This window comes from Oreochromis aureus, linkage group 13 (genome assembly GCF_013358895.1).
Source record: "Oreochromis aureus strain Israel breed Guangdong linkage group 13, ZZ_aureus, whole genome shotgun sequence".
NCBI lineage: Eukaryota > Metazoa > Chordata > Actinopteri > Cichliformes > Cichlidae > Oreochromis > Oreochromis aureus.
The window spans coordinates 27778457-27800087 of NC_052954.1; the positions used below are offsets into that span (position 1 = coordinate 27778457).

At 41.7% G+C, this 21631-nt stretch overlaps 1 protein-coding gene across 3 annotated transcripts in view; it reads left to right on the forward strand.

Moving 5' to 3' along the window:
- Window positions 1–21631, forward strand: part of LOC116324855 (WD repeat containing planar cell polarity effector) — an 87887-nt gene that overhangs the window by 52395 nt on the left and 13861 nt on the right. For all 3 annotated transcript variants that reach the window (XM_039622060.1, XM_031745621.2, XM_039622061.1), the window contains 5 exons: window positions 2883–3486; window positions 8873–9061; window positions 9516–9639; window positions 10723–10786; window positions 20256–20355. In XM_039622060.1, coding sequence (XP_039477994.1) covers window positions 2883–3486; window positions 8873–9061; window positions 9516–9639; window positions 10723–10786; window positions 20256–20355 — 1081 coding nt within the window. The remainder of the gene's footprint in view (window positions 1–2882; window positions 3487–8872; window positions 9062–9515; window positions 9640–10722; window positions 10787–20255; window positions 20356–21631) is intronic.

The following is a 21631-nucleotide window of genomic DNA, read 5'->3' on the forward strand; positions in this document are numbered from 1 at the left end:
TTCTAACAGTTTTTAGTGTTATTTTTTTTAACACTAGTGTTATTTTTTTTAATCGCTAACTCGGTTTCCCTGGGGCTTTTCCCGTGTGTTATGAATAAATCTTCTTTTTTTTTGGTACCGTTACTGGTTTTATTTTGTTGTATTTATCCGCGACACCTTAAAGGGCGGTCCTTGGAAAATATTGTCGGACATAAACCGGTCCGTGGCACAAAAAAGGTTGGGGACTACTGTCTTAAATAACTTGAATATTTTTATTGGTGAGGGGGGTTATGGGATTATGACCTGCAGCCACTCATGGATTGATGGACTCAGGGACTTTTCACAGTCACTGTCTCTATTGAAACACTAGTCAGTTCAGTAGCCTGGATTCTGACTTCCATAATCCACTTTTCTAGTGACTTTAATCTTTTTCCTTTACTTTCTTGATACCAATTCTGAATTAAATGTGCCACAGAGCAGGATTAGATGATGAATATTATGTGCAATGGTGCTAAAGTTGGTTTAATATTTAAACTGTGAATAATGTTGGTCAGAAATATTTATAGAGGGGCTGAGAGTGTAATAAAGCAATGATCATCAGCTGTGTTATGAAAATCCCAAATTGGGTTGAACATGCTGTTGTTTTCTCACGTCATATATGTTTTTTGTGCATATTGTACATTTTTAAAAATCCTGTAAATATTGGCTGCTGCAGGTTGAAACCATCCATGTAGTATTTATTTGTTGGCTCAGAACTTTAGCTGCCTCTGCCCTCTGATCCCTGTTCTTGGAGGGTCATCTGTCAGGTGAAACAGAGCTGAGTCAGCTGCACCTCAACCCCCCGATGGTGCCATGGTGGCATGCAGGCTCACAGCAGGCAGCGGGCACTAGCAAGCCGGGCATGCGATGAAAAGCTGAAAGGATGAGATGTGGTTGAGGGGTGGGGGGTGTCACGGTTTGTGGCACTGAGGAAGGTCTTATGAGTCCAGTGTTCTGTAGGGTGAATACGATGGACCCTCACCTGCTATGCATTTGTGTGCTAGTTTATTTTCACGCATGTGTCACTTTGCAGAAATTAAGCTATCCAGAGAACTGCACCAGCCCCAGGATACACCACCTTTTACATGAATTGAGCCCCTCTACCCTGCTGCTTCAAATAAACACACACATTCACACGCAGCACCCACCCCCTGGGGTGCAGCAGGAGCTAGCTCTGGGGGATTATAGGGAGGAAAAAAGCTTTCAGGAGGACAGTCATCTGCTTCTCTCCTGCTGTAGACCATGGGCAGGCAAAAAAACCCTGCCTTCCTCCCTCTAAGTCCCTTTTTGGCAATGCCTGCCAAAAAACTGGGCCGAGCAGCTTTGCAAAAGGAAAGGAAGGCAGGCAGGCAGGCAGCCGATCCTTCTTTCTGTCTACACGGCGAAAAGAAATGGGCTCATTTAGCCAAAGCTGCCACGGTCAATGCAGGGCTCTGATAGAGGCTTTGGTAAGGTGAAATCCTTCCTAAAAAGCTCTTTTAGTGACTGTGTAACTGTTGGACTGATGTTCAGTACAGCCTGTGTTCTCCTGTCATCCACGTACTGTTCCAGGTTTCTTGTGGGTGTTTATCGACACTACCACCCGTGACACGGCCTGTCTCCCTCAATGTCAGTGCTTGTTTGCATAGCAGGACCCACGCAAACTGGTTGTAGGCCAGGCAGAAATAATCTACGTTTTGCATTTGACCATTTGGTCAAAAAAATTCAAGATTTCTTCATGTATCCAGTGAAAAGGGCTCCTTTTCTTGTCATTTGCCATGTCTATTGCTGAGCTCTTGGCTCCTCACACAGGTAAACAGAGGAGGTTGTTTATCATTATGTGCCAAGCCATGGCATGCTTAGGGAGAAGATGATGTTGACCTTGAGTTAAAATAGAGCTCTTATCATTAGCTGTCTTGATTGACAGCTGGGTGTTTATGAGCAATATGGAAGGCTCCATTTCTTCCATCTCCAGGGGGTTTGGGGCTGCTGCCACGGCATGACTCATTTCTGTCTTTCTCTCACGTGTTCTGTCTTTGTCTCCGCCGTTTTATTCCAAAACAGGTTAGTTCAATAACAGCTGCAGCACAAAACAGGTTTCAAGTTGAAGAGCATGTTAAAACAACAACAGAAATTACAAGATCTATGATGACGAATACAGACTAATAAAAACATTTTTTAAAATACACTTGATCTAGATGCAGAGACATGATTGTAATTGCAGGAAGTATTTTTTCCATCCTCTTCCCCTAAAGTTTACAGTAATGTTTTTGTTCCTCGACACTGAAAGAAGACATCATCCTTCAAATCTTGTTTCAGTATGCTGGCATGCCTGTATCAGGACGGAGGACTATGTTGATTTCAAACTCCACATTGCTCTTCTTGCTCTTTATTACAGTAGCTTTGCTTGATTCGCTGTTTAAAATAATCCTTTCCTCATACTGGGCCTTGGTGGCCCCCTACAGTTCATGTCCGGTCTGAAACGTGCCGATTTAAATCCAATTGTCTTCTGATTGGCTGCCTCTTGTAAACAGAAAGTTTGAACAGCAAATGAGGCATCTTGGGTCAAGCAAATTATTATTACAAATCATTCTCTGTGAATATGTGTACTTAATTTTCATATGTGGATTCCATCTCAGAAAGGAAATTGCCAGACCAAACTGTGAAGACTTCACCAGGGATGTCTGTAGACAGACGTAGATTCAGATCAACAGACAACCACGATCCTTCACACATTCTTCCATTTCCTGTGGAAACATTACATGCCAGGATATAGCCGTGCAAAACAAGATTACAAGATCATTTTTCTTCAACTTCGAAATTTCTCTTCATGCCATTATTTCTGAAGTTGTTCCCTTGTCCTCTCTACCTTTTTTCTCCTTCAGGTCCTAAGCTCAGTCCGCACTGAAGGCAACCCCCTGGACTGCCGCTTCAGCCTGCTCCAGCCCTACCAGGTCCTAACAGTGGAGTTACCTGCAGGGCCTCAGGGATTCAGAGAGGAGTCCTGGGCTGATACCTGCGTGTATGAATGTGCACGAGGACGCCTGCACCGCCTTTCAGTCACCCGAATCCCGCTGTCATCTCACCCAGTCTCCTGCTCGCGTCACCCCTCTGAGACCACTCTGCTTCTTGGCTTAAGTGACTCCTCCTTAGTCTTGTACGACCAACGACGCGGGATCTCTTTCCTAGCCTCGTGCCCCGTGCCGGCCACCCTCCTCGCCTGGCACCCTGCTGGGGCTGTTGTCATGGTAGGGGGAGGACAGGAAGAGCTGATGTGCTTTGATGTGGGCTTGGCACCTGTAAATATGGCGCTCGTATCAGAGGAGGTAGCTTCAGCTCCCACGTTAAGACTAGCTCAGCACCTGCGCTGTTCTGGAGGCTTGGCAGGACTGCAATGGGCGACTGGCTTGGATGGAGGCCCAGAGGGGACAGATATGCTCACACTGGCTTTTCATGGGGGACCACTGGGAGCCTTGAGATTTAGACTAGGTAGGTAAAATAACATTGGACAAAAAATTGTCTTCCGAAATTATGAGGAATGTTTTGTTATTGTCAATCACCAGAATCTTGTATAGGAAAAAAACAAAGGCTGTATATAAAAGATGCATATTGCTAGTGTGCTGAGACTGTTTGATATATAGACAAACCATGGATATTGGCTAACTAGTGCTAACTTAACACATATAAATTAAACAGCAGAATCTCATGCACTAAAATTCTTCTTGGATGTTAGGACAATTAATGGCACAAAAAGACAAAAGTTTCAGATAATTGCAATACAAATGCTCCAAAACAAACCAACACCAGAAAAACTGATTAGAGGAGGCGTCTTGTAAGGTTCAACCTCCTCAAAATGGCCATGCCCCTGACCATAAACCTAAGTCTAAAGTTTAAGGCCTCAGTCTTGGAAGCCTAGAGTCTGGTTAGTGACCCCCGTGGTAACCACTGGTTGCTAGGGAGAAAGGCGGGTTCCCTGATCAGCTGGGGAGTAGTAAATTGCTGCAGTCACCTATAGATTGCATAGAAGATGCCAACTTGCCTGCAAACAGCTGGCAACAAAGCTATGTTCAGCTGCCATGGAACTGAAGAGTGCAACGCAAACTGGAAATGGAGACTGTTTGCCTTCAAAGTAAAAGTTGCACTTTTTTATATGGTTGCAGGGGTAAAGCACAACTTTCATTTTGAAAGCAAACACAGTGTGAGTTTGAGTATTTGCAGAGAAGTCAGTGACTTCCATGCAAGGTACAGTTGAACATAGCAAAAGCAATCACAGGGAGATTCCTGGTACAACACCCTGTGTCTCTTTGCAATTAATTTCACCCAATGATCTCCAGTAACCAGTTGAGGAATGCACATTTTGCCCTGGCAACCAAGGTTGCCAATGGGCTGCAAACTGGTCTTCTAGTCTTGTAACAGGCCTCAACAAGTGTGCTATAAAAAAACATGCATGTCCCAGCTATAGGACTGCAAAACCTTTTCTGAACTTTGTAAAGTTAAATATTTTAACTTCTAATTCATGGAGATTAACTTTTTTTCCCTGTAAGTTATGGAATAAACATATGTGTAAAACAGATGGATAATGAGATCCATTTTTCCTGTTTTACCTGTTTTCCTGTTTGAGTTCTTTGTATTTCTTACTCCTTCTGCCAAGAATAAGTTCCCTCACATTTCTTTAAATTTTACATTACACGGTTCAAAGTAGAAAACACTTCAGGCACAGCCTCCCTTTCCTAACGAAGGTGCCTTCCTCCCTTCACACACTCTCGCTCTGTTTTGGATCTGACGCTGTGTCTGAACCCGCCTGTGTGAATACTGCTGTCGAGCTGGTCGTCCCAGTACCTTTCCACTCCTGAAGGAAGTTAATTTGTTGACAGGCGGGAAGGTTAGCGGGAGTCACGCTCTCAGAGGTCATTCAATAATCGCCCCGGGGCACGAGCCCCCGAGGAGCATTCTGGGATGCATTTTTCCGATAAATCATTTACAGTGGCTGCGCAGTCCCTCGGGGTCCCCAGATAAAGTTTGCCAATCAAAATTTTTACGAAGCAGCCACCTCACCCTCCGAAGCACACACACATATTCAGCATCTTTAATTGTGACTTTGGAAAGAAGATGTGACAGTGGCACGCAACTCTCTACCGAAGTTTGAAAGCAGGAGAGTGAGGGTGGAGGGAGGAAGGTAGTAGATGTGTGCATTTGAAATGTGTGTTTGAGGGGTGTGTGTGTGTGTTTGACTGTGTTTGCCTGTGTGCACAGGGAAAGAGGAGGGTGTCTTCCAACAATAGCTTCCGCTCCTCTGATCGTCTGCCAAGTATTTGATGAAGAAAGTCACTGCACGTCTTTTCTCCATGATAATTCTCCCCCCCTTCACACGTGTGTGTATTCTTCTATTTCTGTGCTTCTGTTCGCACACACACACACACACACACACACACACACAGACTTTCACTCCAACTCATTTGTTTGCTTCTTCTCTGTATTGACTTGTTTCATAAGGCCCGCTACATGACAGAAGGAGTGAGTCGGGAGGCGGTTAGGAAGAAAGACTTGGCCAAGCTCCAAGTTCTCTCTTTTCCATAGGAGGCAGCCCTCCCTGGTGCCCCCTCCCACCCCCACCCCCCTGCCTGAGTTATCTCATCTGGGCACACGTTGGCCATGGCTGGGCCTGCACTGGTACAGGCTGTGGAGGGGCAGACTGGGGAATGTGCTGCACAGCACCCAAGAAAAAATAGCAATTTCTTTTATTTTGTACAGATGGGAAAACAGGGAAGTATTAAAGGACAATGATGTAACTGTGTGTGGAGAACGAGCCCACCTAATGCTTCTTTCATTGGCAATAAAAAAATTCACTAGGTCATCAAGGTGACATGGAAGTGAGTTTGTTGATCTGCTGCGAATTAGTGAGCAGAGTTATCCATCATTTCTAAGATGGGTTTATGGTCTGTCAAAATTACATGTTTGATCGTAACATCAGAAATCCCCCGCTCGTTTCCAGTGTTTTATAGGGAGCTTCTGCCATTATCTATAGATTTTGACACTCACACCCACTGCACACCGTTATTAGCCACCTGTGCAGAGGTGTGAGAGGAACCAGATACATTACTTCACATGCTAGATTTTTCTTTTTTTTTTTGTATTTGTTGCTCAAGGATTTGTGGCACGTTTCATGTGTGCGAACCAAAGCTACCTCATCATTGTCTTCCCAGAGAGAATGGACTCTTTGACCGGTTCTTGGAGACAAAAACTTGATCTTAAAACTGATTAAAACTTCAAATTAAAACTTGCTATTATTTATTGAAGCATAGCCTATCGTAGACTTTTTATATGGGTCCCATTCTCCTCAGTTCTGCATGTGTTTCCACAGTGTGGTGGTTATTATATTGAACTGACACCAAACCAGAGATGAAACACAAGCCCACTCATAAGCCAGTGCACTCCTACTGCCAGTAACCAGCATTGATTAATGAGGATGGAGCCATCTGTAGCCAGAAGTACTTACTTGAGTAGGTACTCCAGTAGCTTTACTTGATTCTCACTTCTAAAAAAAATCCATATTTGCCTAATACTGTGCCTGGGTGAAACCCCTAGATTGGTACTAAGGAGCCAAAGTCTGCCAAGAAAATATCCAACCACACCTTTACACCACCAACAACAACAAACTGACGTTTGACTCAAGCCAGTGTGACCCTACCATCTGAATATTGCAATAGAAATCTAGACTCAACAGACCAGGCAACTTTTTTTCAAATCTTCCTAATGCCTAAATTAATTGACTTGCTGCCATATGATTGGCTGATTTAGATGATTGTGCTAATGTGAAGTTCAGTAGCTAATGAGTTTATGTGACATAATAGCTCCAAGTTAACACGTTTTTTTTTTAATGTTTTAGACCAACGTCTTTCATATTTTTAGTCCTGTTTATGCTACGTTCTGTGTTTCTCCATGCTGGTGCTGATCTTGTCCTGCTCAGTGTTGTTTGTGCACAGTCAAATAAGTCAGTGTGGACAGGTGTGATCCATTGTCTGCGTCAGCTTAGACCAGATGTCAGCACCCAAGTCCTGGACTCATACATGCAGTTAAACACATACAGTACCCAAAAATCACACACAAGCAACTCAGCTGATGTATTAGCCACATTAGCCCACTCTTTAGGGGATTTGGTGGTTTGCTAATTGCCAGCTTGTCATTTTAATTGCTCATACCCCCCCCCCCACAGATACTAATTAGACTAGAGTCAGTAGTGAGTTTTTCTTGTCTGCCTGCAGCATGGCCCATTGACAGTACTGCTGTCAGTGATCACCTATTATGCCACTAGCCATGTCCAGAAATTGTTTGGTAAATATTTACGCTTTAATACATACACAGCAGAGTGTTAAATGTTGCATGCATGTGAAAAAGGCTATTAGTTCAGAAGTGAGGTGAAACTACTGCCAGAGCATGGTCCTGTACCAACTCGTCTCACGCAGATCAGAATGAGCCAGGGAGTCCTCCATCTGCTGCACTATGTACCTTCGTGAATAAGTGACAATAGAGCATAATTACCCCTGGCATTCAACACCTTCACCTGTATATGTGCTTTGAACTTTAAGAGACAGAGTGAGACACCTCTGCTGCGGTTATGGGTACAAAATGCCATTCTTACATTATTTAACATGTTCCTTGTCTGCACAAACAAAAGCACAATCAGTCATCACTGATCAGAAGGCACAGTCCATCAGAGCAGTCCTCAAATGAGCTCGGGGTAAAGGTCACTCTATGTTATAATATCATTTGCAGTAGCACACAGACACACCCCACAAGAGGCTGGTTACACCCTGGAAAGGTTTCCATTCTTATTGGAGAGCTAAATATTTCAATAACATTTAGGCAAGTTATTTGAACATATGCTGACATGCACTCTGCTAAGTGTTAAATCAGGATGAGGAGAAGCTTGCTTTTACTTTGCATTTACACACAGAAACTGATGCACACAAAGTACACACGAAGGCTTGAACACACTTCCTCTCTAATTGATTGACGAGTCGATGCCGGTCTAACAAATCTAGTGCTGCCTCAGAGTCAGAACTGATCCACTGGACACTCACTTAACTTAAGTAACTCCTCCAGGTTATTCTGCACGGTCACAGAATCATTATCACACCAACTGTTAAAGCTTAAAGAGAATTTTCCCTCTTTTTAGCACAGAAAGATGAAAATATACTGTATCATTCAGTACTGTGATGGACTGGGAATCATGAGCTGGGATAGGCTCCAGCACCCGCACTACACTAAATTGGATAAACTGTTAAGGGTATAGATGGAAAGGAAAAGATCAATAATCACATACTGCTCTATCATCAAAACCTTAGAAAAAAAATATAAATATAGAAACTAAACAAAAAGGTATAAAAATGTAGCAAAATATGGAAATACTGAATAAATTATTCCCATATTTGTTGGTTTCTTCACTGCAGATCCTTAAAAGTTGTTCTGAGTGAATGCAATAAATCACATCTATCTTCTATTTCCCAGGATCCATTACGGCATAAAGGAGTTGCTGAAAATGATGTGAATCATTTAGTAAGGCCTTGACAATGACCTACAGGACATTTTGTACCATTTTGTTAGACACCATCACCATAATGCCAAATGAGAAAAATCTTTTGAAAAAAACATCTTCCTTTCCGTAGAGACTTGGAGAATCAATTGCATGCTATGTAGCATCACCTGATTAAACCTCATTTTCCCAGATATGCATAAATCCTGGGCCTAGAGTTTAAATCTTTTTCTCAGTGGTAGTTTTATTTGAATTTATGTTTTAGTATGGGACTAGGGCCCATACTTATTATTTCTTATTATTTCTTACAAACCTTCCCTCAACCTTCCCTCAATATGACAGGAGCTCTCACGGGGGGACAGATGGGTCCAGGGGAGCTGCTGCAGCAGAGGCTACGTTGTGGTCAAGTCAGAGAGGCACTGGGCGTCCTAGAGGCCATGGACTGGAGCACCACCGGGGACGAGATCTACCGAGGCCTGAGCTCAGTCACCAACCACCTGCTGAGGATGGAGCTGAACCCAGAGAGAGAAGGTGGCTTTGATTGGTTTTACATTTCCTGGTGATGCTTATCAAATCGAAATTGCTGCTTGTCATATTTCATGAGTGTAAATTAACCTGTCGACTTTCAGTGCTTGAAGATTTTTTATTTACCTTTTATTTCGTGTACATTTTATGACGTGTACCTTATGAATGCTTACATATATTTGATATATTTTTATATATTTTGGATGTTATTCTTTCAAATCTTAGTTTCCTGTCATTTAGTTGTTAAGTTTTGCTGTTACTGGCTTTTAGTCAGTGAGCCTTTGATTTGGCATTGTCTCTCTTTTTAGAAGATGTATATAAATCTCATTTTTGTGCAGAAGAGCAACAGATTTTACATTGTTAGCTTTAAAAACACACGTCCTTAAACCTTCTTGGCTAACTTCAATGCAAACATCACATGCATTTGTTAATTTTGTGTGTCTCTCTGATCTGTCTGTAGCCCAGCTAGAAGCAGCTCTGGGTGTGTTTTATGCCCCACCTGTGCCTCTCTCTGATACAGTGATACTGGAGTACAGGGAGCCAATCAGCAAATACGCCCGCCGCTTTTTTCACCACCTCCTCAGGTAACACCACTCACTCTGTGCTGTTGCTGTGGTCTTAATTAAATGCACTGAGGGAGAAATTTACTTTGTGCATGTCCTCAAGGGGTCAAGGACAGGGTTTTCTATAGCTGTCCTGAAATATAAAATATAGACATCTAAAAAGTAAAAGCATTAAGAGTGCGTTCCTCAATCAGGTTCCAGATCTCTGAAGACTTTGCACAGACAAATATACACACAGACTATTTTTAAGGGATTACCGGAACATTTAGTGCAGTTTATCAGCACAGGGTGGAGAATCAGAATAAGAAATAATATCCAAAAACCTCTTTCAGAAACAATTTAACACTGCTTATTTCCTTCTCTTTATTGCTATTTTAAAAAAAAAAATCTAAAACAGAAATAGCTTTTGAATTTCATTGCACACACATACTGATGCAGCTTTGAGTCATTCATAAGGCAAAGCAGCACACATGCACCTGTTTAGACTGTTGTTTCATTTTCCCTTCTGCCATGAGAGCCTTTTGAAACGCCTGTTTGACTGAAATAGACCCTGTTGTTCCCACACACTGCTGCTCACTGCTCTCCATCCTGCAATTACCTCCCGCTCCCTCTCCCTCTCTTTCTTTTTCCTCCTCTGTAGCCGAGCTGGAGCGTTGTTTGGCATCCCTCGTCCTCTCCTCTCTTATCACCTACCTGCATTCTTTTTCTCTCCATCAACATCAAATGAAGGAAGCCCCCCCCCTTCCTGCACCTCCTCTCTCCGCTTGTGTTTGTTTGTTTCATGTCGGCTGTAGACGGGGAAAGTTGAGGTGTTTTGTACTGGGAGATACAGCTCTCTCTCCCAGCTTTAATTCTGGATAATAGGAAAAGAGCTCGCTATTCTCAGTTCAATTATTGACAGCGTTGAATGCAGAGGTGCATGTGCATGTCTGTATTGAGGCGTGTGTCTACGTGCAGACCAAAGCAAGCACGTAAATGTACCTTAGACTTATTTAACTATACATTTTCATTCAAAGCATGTATTTTTAGATTGATGATTGTTTTGCTTTCATGTTCATGGTGTTGTCTTTCTTTCTTTTTCACTGTCTCCTTTTTTCTCTGCAGGCACCAGCGTTTCGAGAAGGCCTTCCTCCTCGCTATAGATTTAGAAGCCAGAGATTTATTCATGGTGAGTAGAAAGAAAATTTCCTTTCATGTGCTTTCTTGAGGGGGAAAAGAGTCACAAAAAGGGTTATTGACATCAAAACAGAATCCACAAGAAAGCCTTTTTTTTCTTAAATAAAATATATAATTCCATGGACACTAATTATCAACTAATTTAACAAATGAACTAATGAAAATAGCCAATGATTCAAGATTCAAAATAGTCCATATTTATGTTTAACTGGCATTTGGTGCTGCTGATCAGTTTTATAGCTCTTTTTAGACCATCTTCCTGTCAAGCCAACTTACTTTAAAGTGACTGCTGCTCACAAACAGACTATTTACCCAACAAGTGGGTTGCTTACAGCCAAAGCTGTGCATCTGAGATGACCATATAAGGATATCCTCTCTCTCTCTGACATCATGCAGATCCAAAAGTAGAAAGAACTGTGTGAAATTGAGTGTTTAGCAGAATCTGAACCATAAGCTTTTAGCTAACAGGGATTAAAAAACTACGGTACACATATAATATCTCTGAAATTTAGAAACCTTTGAGCTAGAGTATGAAATTCAAAATATATGCCATGAGCTTTTAAATTATATGATATTTAAACTAAGCCAGTGAAAATAGGATGGGATAGCATGTACCAAACATCTTTAAAAGATCCCTTTCTTGCATTTATAGTCCAAATTACCACTGCATGGACTTAACCTGTTTTCTGCAAATCTCATCATTTGGGGATCGTGTATCGTGAGACCCTGTTCATGACATGTAACATGCTTACCTCCATTTTTCTTCATTCAATACCTGTTTTTGTTTATAAATACCTCTGAACTCTGAATCTTTTCTTTTTTGTCTGTTAAAGAAAGTGTTAAGGTGCAAGGAACCCAACTCATAAAAATGAATGAACGGACACCAATGAATATTTGAAAATTCTTAATCATAATCGCTCATAATATTACAGTAAAACAGTCGTGAGCTCTGATAACTGTTAACTAGTTAGTTTAAGCTTGCCTTTATGCCTTTTCTTAGTTTGAGTCTCGTAAAAAAACATTCTGGAATCTGTGTACATCAACCTTTTCCTCAGGTCTTCTTTACATGTTTACTCTAGATTATGTTAGTGAAATAAAACATGTTTGGTGTATCTGCTCTAGATGGACTCCTGAGGGTTAGATGTTGACTCATGCGCTATAGGGAGCTTCTCTGCAGCTCTTCCACTGGTATAAAACCTATTATAATTGCTCATTCACTGTTGCACCCTTGTTACTTTCATTTGCACATGACTTGTAACCCATACAAGTGTGTGTGTGTTGCGTGTCAGAGAGCAGGTGTGATCTCAGTATGGGCCTCTATCTTTTCACAACCTCCACGGCCTCAGCTCAGCCTTTTCCTCTCCTCTCATCTTCGCTCTAACTCGTTCTTTCTTCCACTCCACGCTGAAATGCTCCTATGTGTTTGACCCCCTTTTTCATGGGGCCCCCTTTGCTCCATGCTTCACCAACACCCCAGACATTAATACAGACCCTCTTACACACATACACACACTCCTCTTGGTCCCTCAATCACACTGATAGCACTGGTTCCAATTCCCTCCCCACTAAGTAGTGCTGCTGGGAAGCCGAATTGAAAAGGTGGAGTCGAGCCTGTGAACCTTGAAAGAGTGCAAAGGAAAGAGGGGGGCAGAGAGGAGAGGGGAGGAGGCTGTGGTGTAGATGGAAAACTAAATGATAAATGTAACACAAAAATGACGGATGGAGAGACGAAACTGTGTCCAGATGAGTGAGAAGGGAGAGAAAGCTGTAATCATAATACATTTCAGTGAAGGGTATGAACTGGCTTTGATGGGTGGAGTCAGTTACAGGACAAATCAGCCCGAGCGGAAGGCGGCCTGTACTGTCAGCAAAGTAGAGGTCAAGAAAATCAGTCCAGAAAGCCTCTGCCATATTTTCCATAAAGCTTCATGTACTTTCACAATCTTCTTCTGTCGTCTTTTTTAAAAAATGATTCGATGCAGACATGATAATCTATCTTTAGTCAGAAGCACTAATGTGATTGCAAAACATGATTGTAAAACATACCTCTATCATTGCTCTAAATTTGTCTGCCATATTTTCTTAAAAACATCAAGATTATAGCTCCCATTTTTAGCGACTATAATTTGTCATGTATTTGAAAAGATAAGGGACACAATAAACAATGTGGCCCTCACAGTGATAGAGAAGCCTTCCTAAATAAGCTTCATCTCTGGTAAAAATCCACACACCTTTTTGAGTAATGTTGCCCTAAACAGACAAGAAGATCTGGTTAAATCACAAAATTTATGATTAGTGTATTACTAACTGGTAAAATGAAGCTTTTTTCTTTTTTTTCTTAAAAAAAAAAAAAAGCGATTTCCCTCACAGAGAGGATTTGGATCACAGCAGCAAACAGAACGTGACCTTGAAGCCAGATTGTGTGAAGCTGGTGTGATTTTTATCCGGTACCGTTGTGTCAGTGTCCACTGGCTCTCGGGACTCGGCGAGATTTCATGGGTATGGTTGTGGAGCCAGGTCACTCATTTCTTGTTTGAGGAAAGTAAATGTAAAAAATCTACGCATGGAGATAAATGGATCTAAATATAAAAGTGATGTATGTGGGGGAGCTGTTTTTATGGATTTGTTTGTTATGCTGATTTTAAATTCAGCATAGGGAGTGTTTATGTTGCAGAGGTGACATCTTTCTAAGCTCTTGGACATCATTTGGCTGCCCTATTTTACTCTCCTTTTTTCTTTTTCCTTTACAAACAAATTTCAGAGACAGAATTACTAAGCATCTGTGGATCCCTTTGTGGTGGCCCATTATGGGAATTCTCACCAAATTTAAGAGATAATTGCAAGTCCTTGTCATGCTGGATCTGTAACAAAGTTCAGGCTCAGTCACAACAATCTTTTTCAAGCACTTTTTTGCCTCAGCGACCAAGAGAGCAGCACCTCATTGTGCACAAAGAGCGAAAGAGAGAAGGAGGACGTTGACATTTCACCCCTCGCTCTGTCCTTCGGTCTAATTAGGTTGTGTTGTTGCTTTAACCCGCTGGTTTGCTGATCGAGTCGAGGTGGAGGAGGTTAATGAGGGCAACCCCCACCTTCGCCAAACTCTTTTTAACTACCAAACTCGCCCATAGAACTCAATAACGCACCGTCGACTTAGTAAAGAGCACACACATGCACACAGATAACATGCTCACCTCTTCTAGAAATGCTCAGCATGATACACCCCCTCTATCATCAGACCCCCACCCCCTCTCGCCCCATTGTTTCCCAGCTAACAATAGAGGCCCTCTAAGCCTTTTTTCCCCAAAAGAAGAAACCTTTTGTTAAAATGAAACACTTGTGTCGGGCTAAATTGAGGGGGAGGAGGAACTGGTGGTGGTGGTGGAGGTTGGTGGGGTGTATGAAGAGTTGGTAGTGGGGGTTACTGAGTCGTTTGCATTTTTAAAAAAATAATTGATGCTGTTTAGTAGCTCCCTAATTAGCCTTTGATAATGAGTCGATAATGTAACCAATTAGGTCATTCGTCAGCCAAGTCAAGTTTTCTTTTCCCCCACCACCTCCCCTTTTTCTTCTTCTTCTCTTCCTGGGTGCTTTTGGCTCTTGATGTAGCTTGTTAATTAAATCAAATTGTGTGATAGCCGAAATCTGATGCCGGCTCTTTTGTTCCCCAGTGAGGGCTTGTACTTTTTCTTGTTAGATACACAAGCAGTAAGGCGAGCTGCATGTTTTCGGTTCACCCTCTATCTTCCTCTCCTATCTGATGCCAGGCTTGGCAGTGCTGTAGGTGGAGGAGGAATTGCACATCTTTGGCAGTAAGCTCATTGTTGTTGCTCAGATAAGCAATTAGCACAATTAAAGTCCTTAAGGCCTATCAGATAGAAGTCAAACACAAGACTCCTGGATAGCAGATGTGTCAGGAAACAAATGTGAAACGGATACGCTCATGTACAGAGGATTAAACTTTATGTCAGGTTGTTAATATGTTTTTGTGTGCATGTGTTTGTACCACCAGCAAAAACTAATTTGGTTAAAAAGTAAAAGGTGAAAAGACATCTTTTCACATCATTGATAAGATTTCCAAAAAACAATTTACATGTAGATCTGTTTGAAAACTGAAAGGACATCTCTTCCTCTTCAGCACCTCGGCAAATGTGCTGCTTGGTAATATTAAGTTTGGTGTGCTGAAGGTTAAGTTTTGACTGTGCATAGGCTCACACAATAAACTATCACCTCATAGCAAGAAGGTTCCTGGTTTGATTCCAGTCAGTGTGCAGAGTTTGTGCATTTTTTCTTCCAGAGACATGTGTGTTTGGATGAGTGGTGATTCTAAGCCGGTTGTGGATGAGTGGTGGAGAATACAGCACTGTACGAATGTGTGATTAGTAGCATAAACTGCTTTGAGAGGTAAGTGAGACTAGAAAAGTGCCAATGCTTTTCCAGTCTGGTCACATTAGTCTGTATAAATGACTGGATGTTGTGTGGCTATCTGATCACAGCCATTTGACAACCAATGAATATGTTGTAATAAAAACAAATAAAGTCTTGCAGATTGGCAAGTAGAACTGTTCCTGAGATTACTGACGAAGTGTAGGAAAAATGCTTGGAAGCTCTATAGTATATCTATATCAACAGAGCAAGGAAACCTATCCTATCGGTTTATTCTGTGTGCAGACTTTTTTGGGTCACCTATTTGAGTTTTTCACAAAACTCTATTTTTCCTTTCCTCTTTTGCAGCAGTATTCAGGGTTGATGATTTAAGCAGTGTGAATGATCATTGTGAGGCTCAGGCCATTTCCTTATTACCACTATTAGCAAGAAAAATTCTGCTGCAGTCCTGGAAGTCTGAAACACCTCCAACCTTCGATAGGCGGCTGAAGGAATTAGGAAGTGCGTGACACCTAGAGAAAAGTAGATATAGTATGTTTATCAGGTCTCTTCCAGAAAATGTGGTTACTAATCACCAGTCTGATTGGAAAGTTGTAATTAAACTTTACTGATCTTCTGGATTAACAGTATCACACTGCACTATGAATACTTATGTATCATAGGTCGTATGTGAGCCTCTGCCATTGTTCTCTCTGTTTCATTTTTGCATATTAGTTGTGATGTAGTCTAGACCTCTACTAAACTTTAACTTAATTTAACCTGATCTTAGTCCTGAGTGCAATGTACTATTTAGATATGAAAGGAGTCTTTTCAAAGTCTTTTTAATAGCCTTAACCAAATGACTTTTCACGTTTCATTTTTCAATCATATTTAAAGGGACATCTTTAAATATGTCATGACTAGACGATCTTTGGTAGAATTGGGTGGAGTTTTGTCCAGGCTTCTTCTCACTATTTAACTGAATATTCGTTGGCAGCCGGTAAAGGATAACTGTGTCCTTAAACATTTCAGAAACCATGTGAGCTCAAAATGCACTTTATTATTTAGTTAGAACTTGTAGGACTCACAGCTATTTGTGTGTGTTTATCACCAGGGATAGCCGACTAGGTGCAGGTAGATATTTTCCAGTATGTCTGCTTCAGAGGTAATCATCAGGATTTAATGCCACCCCCATGAATCAAAGAGCAAAAGCTGTGCCCGTACTCATTCACTAATCCCTGCATGTTGAGATTTCAGACGTGTATAAATGACCATCATCATTTTGACTCCGGGCTCACAGGTGCATCACTGGAATTCACAGAGCTATCAAATGCCAGGTATTACAAGAAATAAACCACATGATCAAACTGACCTTTACGTGTAATGCTGCAATTTGAATGTATGAGTGGAATATGTGTGTACTGCAAATATACCAATAACCCATTGCTTTTCAAGTGATGTGTTGTTCGTATGCGCCCACTTGATTTGCTTTTATTAAAAGCTGAAAAAGGTGGGTAGTAAATAAGAATACATTCATATTCGGTTATTAGTTTGATGTCAAAATAGGCATTGATTTATAAGAATAAACTGTAAAGTTTGTAACAAGAAGAAAAAGCCCTAAAATTCATTGAAAATTACAGAAGAAATAAAAATCTGCAAATATCTGATGGAAGAATTATTTTGCAGTCTCTGCAAAAGGCCACACATCCATAGGACACTGAGTTTATATGCTGTTATCACTCCATAATAAGCTTTTGTGCACACATGCTTGCCTAAAAAAAGTGCAGTGCACTTTGTGTATGCTCATTCTCATCGATCCTGAGTCCAAAGCCAACACGTCACATTGCAAACATACGGACACGAGCCCGTCAGTTAATGTGCTGTAAGCGCTGCTGTGTGCCAGTTAACCTAATCCCTCATTTATTTGGAAGTAACCCAAATATCAGGCAATATCGGGCTCTTAGCATCCACCACCTCCCTCCCCTCTACTCCCCAAATATGGCCCACTAAAACGCCCCTCTTTATCGGTGCAGTTAGCTGGCTCGCTGCAACCCCTAAAGCTCTTATATAAATAAGATTAGTGTCGCGTTTGAGCGTTGGGGAATAAGAGGTGTAATATCTGATGGTTTTATATGCAGTATTATTGTTATCCCTTCTTAGTCGGGTTGATACTCCTCTCTCTCTTTCTCGCTCTCCAGCTCTCAGTTTGTCTCTCTATCGTTTCGCATTTGTTCACTCGTCTTTCTCTGGGTCTCTTTCCTCAGATTCAGACAGCATTATGAGGGGCTAAGCTGGAATAAAGCGCCCCAACATCAAATGTTCATATTGTTCTGTTCTGTCTGTCATCCCGTCGCTCGCTCCCGCTCTCTCTCGCTCTCCTTGTTGTCGTGAGTTTTGCTTCCCTTTCGTCTTTTTACGTCTTGTTCACCCTCTCCCTTTCCTTGTGCTCTCTCACTCACGCGCCTCTCCATCATTTCACTGTACTGCCTCCTCTCCCTCCTCGTCTGTTTAATCTTGTGCTGCTCTGTTTGTTATCAATTAAGAAGCCTCACTCATATCTAATTGAGGGGCCATGTCTCCTCGTTCACAGGGGCTCAATTGGCCACCTCAGTCCTGGGAGCCGATTTAGGCTCTTTTGAGGCCATTTTGTTGTCGGCCATTTTCACATTTCCTCCTAACTCTTCGCCACAGAGGGCAGGCACCACACTATAATTACCCAATCTGTTCCCATTCATACTCCTCAATTTCAGCACCTCTCTCCCACTCTCTTTCCCCTTTACTCTCGCTCTCTGTCTGCCTCAATCCCTCTCTGCTCCACACCTCTTTTGGAAACCAGCACCCCCCTCTCTCTTTCCTCTGGGGGTACAAAAGCTGGGTTACAATATGGGGGTATTAGGGCCGGGTGCAGACTCAGCTGGGGGCTGGCTTTAGCCAGCTGAGGGTTATCCATGGCGAGCCCTGAGTCACGGCAGTGATGTCCTGTGATGTCGCTGAGGCGGAAGACTTTCCTTAACACGCTGTACCCTTTGATGGAGCCTCAGGCCCTGCACTCAGCCCGGGGAAACCCTGCGACTCTCACTCGGCCCTCGTGGGGTGCCAGGATGAGGGTTTGATTCACTCCCACTTCAATCAATTCAAGAGGTTGAATGTTACAGAGGTTCTACCATTATTACTGTGCAGACTTTAACATTTTCTCACATTTGTATAATTTGTATATTTGGCCTTTTCAGCAGCGTTGCTGACAGATTCACAGGATGCAACAACTGAAGCAACATGGTGATGATGATCACGCTTCCAGTGTCTTTACATGAAAACAACAAAGCCAACCTTTAACATCTGCCCTCACAAATGTACAACAAGTGATCATCGTGCAGGATATGAAGCATAAAGCTTTCTTCCTTTTATTTTGAAATTAATTGAATGAACTAAGCTGCTTCACTCGCAAAATGCATGCAAATTATCTATAGACTGATCATTATAGTATGCTGTATTTGCCTTTGATATCCAAAAAGTCTGATTAATTGGGTGTCCCTGAAAGCTTAACACACATGCAAATTAAGAAAATGCCTGAAAACAATTTGACAAAACAAAGTGAACAAACACAACCAAATACAGAGCTTCCAGGGTCTTTCTACACTATAAACCTTTTTTTTTTTTTTTAATATTTATCATTTCTAGATAAAACCTCTTGCGAAATATGCCTCTGTTTTCAAGGTGGTCCAAGCAAGCATTCATACAGTGAATGGAAAACCTAATAACATAAAACAACCAACCGAAAGAACAAAGAGTCGAGAAAAAAAAATTGTTTAATTTAATTGTTTAAACAAGTGAAACGATAACAAGCAGTGGGTATTTAAAGGTAATTAATGTATTAACTTCATTAGATACCAAGAGGACAATTACAAATATCTGATGTGACATATAGTTAAAAAAACAGTACAAAAATGTTGGATGTTGGTCAAATTCAGACAGTTCATAAAGGGAAAATAAAGTTGAGACCTCAGCTATTGTTTGGAGTTTCTACTTTTAACTTCAGTGCATAACAAAACTGTAAGCTTGAAGATGAAAAGCTCGGGCTCTTTGAATGGGAGGATTTAGAAACACGTCTCATTTTGTTCATTATCAATCCTGAGTGTGATTTAGAGAAAAAAATGCCGGGGAAAAAACTACTGTTTTACTTCCATCTGATCAAAATTGCAAATGAGAACGTCTCAGCTGTGGCTCTTCCAAATCAACAGAAACGTCTCTCTGAATGTATCAGGCAGGACAACCTTCAATAAATCTGCACCAATTGTGTTTTTGTAACCTGGACACAGAACGTGTGGCTCTAAGGATAGAGGCCCTTTGCAAAATGCTAGAAGCACCTCCTTTATTTTATTTGTTTCTGGCATTTTCGAAGCACATCACTTAAAAGAAAATATAGATATTTTTGTGTTTTTCCACAATTTAATAAATAATGAATTGACCTCTGCCTCACTTGTAGAAGCAGATGTAATACTCACTGTGGTTGTTAATGAATATGTGGCAGCGCTGGGCTTCAAATCAGCCACCCTCAGACATCATTTAGCTACATTATCTCCATCTTTGTGGCCATGTGAGACTCAAACAGAGAGATACAGAGGATACATGCTGTTTCCAATATTGTCACAGGCTGATATCGTAATGTGCTCAGCTGGATATGTTTCTCCGTAAAGAGAGAATACCAGCGTTTCTGAAAGGTGAACAGTCCCTCGTCTCCTCTCACACTTTTGAAATGTGACTGATAACATCCTCCGTAGTTCAAAACCAGGGAAGCAGGCGTGATTGTGTGTGCGCGTGTGTGTGCAGGAGGTTGGTGATGGTGCGGGGCGCAAGCAGGCTGATTTCAAAGTTTTTTGAGGAACCGGCATTTCATCCAAACCGGTGCTCCTTCTGATGTTGGGCTTCAAACGGTTCATTTTTTCCCCCTGTCATTTCATCTGTTTCTTCCTTCTCCCGCCAAAATGCCGCGTCTCCCCCACCCAAAACCCCTCAAGTAAAAAAAACCCTATTGTCATCTGAGCCTAGATTCATTTTAGATTAACGTTCACGTTTCTTTCTTTCTTGCATTACCTTCAAAGGACCTCCATTATGTTGCCAGTGATAAGGGCGAGCTGGTGCTAGCAGATGTGGCCAAGAGGAAAGCTAATGAAATCGAGGCCCAGACCATTGCAGGCAACGGTAAGAAAAGTAATCATCATGTCTAACCAAAAGACACCAAATGTGACTCGTTATTTCTCCTCACATCTGAAATGGGAGGTGGATACCTGATAACCTCGGTAACTCACATCTAACAGCAGATTTTTTTCTCAGGCTCTAACCTTCCTTTAATAGTACAGAGGAGAATCACGTTTGCCAGAGTAATAGCCGTGTCAAAACTCTGAAAACATGTGCTCAGTTGGTATATAAGAATGAGCAGAAGTGAGATTCTGCAGGAAATATTTGTCACAAATGAAATAAAGTGATGACTACACAGTGGACAATTAAAATTTACCCCCACAGTTTTTCAGCGTAGATGTTTCAAGATTAAGTTTTATACATTTAACGTCCCATAAAACAAAGTCTTTAATGTCAGGCTAATGAAATGTAGTCTGACGCCAGCAAGAGGAGGAAAGGCCCAGCTTTTCTGTCATTTTCAGCCTCTGCTGCTGCCCTTTGACAAACACTCCCGAAAGCACATACCAGAGGGGATCAAGCTACGTTCCTGATTACACACACACACTCAAAAACACACCACACACACACACAACTCCTCACAGAAGCTTTGAGGGCCAACGGGTGAGCAGACTACATTCAAATTTGTGAGGGAACTAGATGAACATGTCGGATGAGTCCTTCATTGGTGCTTAAAACACACTGGAAGGCTGTGCGTGTGTGTGTGTGTACTCAGACATCCAAATGAAGCAAGAGAGGTATTTAACTCGACTGTATAAGGTCAAACCCCTACGGCTGAGTGTCTGTGTGTTTGTCTGTGAATGAAAATGAGCGCTTGTCTAACTGTGAGGCCTGTTTGCATGCAGTTTTTTTTTTTTTATATATTTCAAATGTGATGCGTAAAACGCACACTCCTCCTCGTAAGCCTCTTAATTATGTCCTCGATGATTTGCCTCCATCACCTGCAGCGTGTCCTATCCTTGGACAACAGCACTTTAGAGCAAGAGGGACAGAAGGGAGAAAGAAAAAGGAGGGATGACAGCGGGAATAAGAAGGAGGGTGAAAAGGGAAAATAAATAACAAGTGAGGAACGAAGAAAGTGTAGATAAAGTGTAGATAAAGTGTAAATAAAGAAGAGGGAAAACATCAAATATTAACTTGCCAAAGTAAAGAAAACAAAGAAATTAATGAATATTAAACACAACGTTGGTTTGTATGGCCTGCCTATATTTTTCTTTCACAGTCAGAAGTCTGGGTCCTGATCAGTTCTCACAACTTCACTGAATAAAATCATAATATTCAG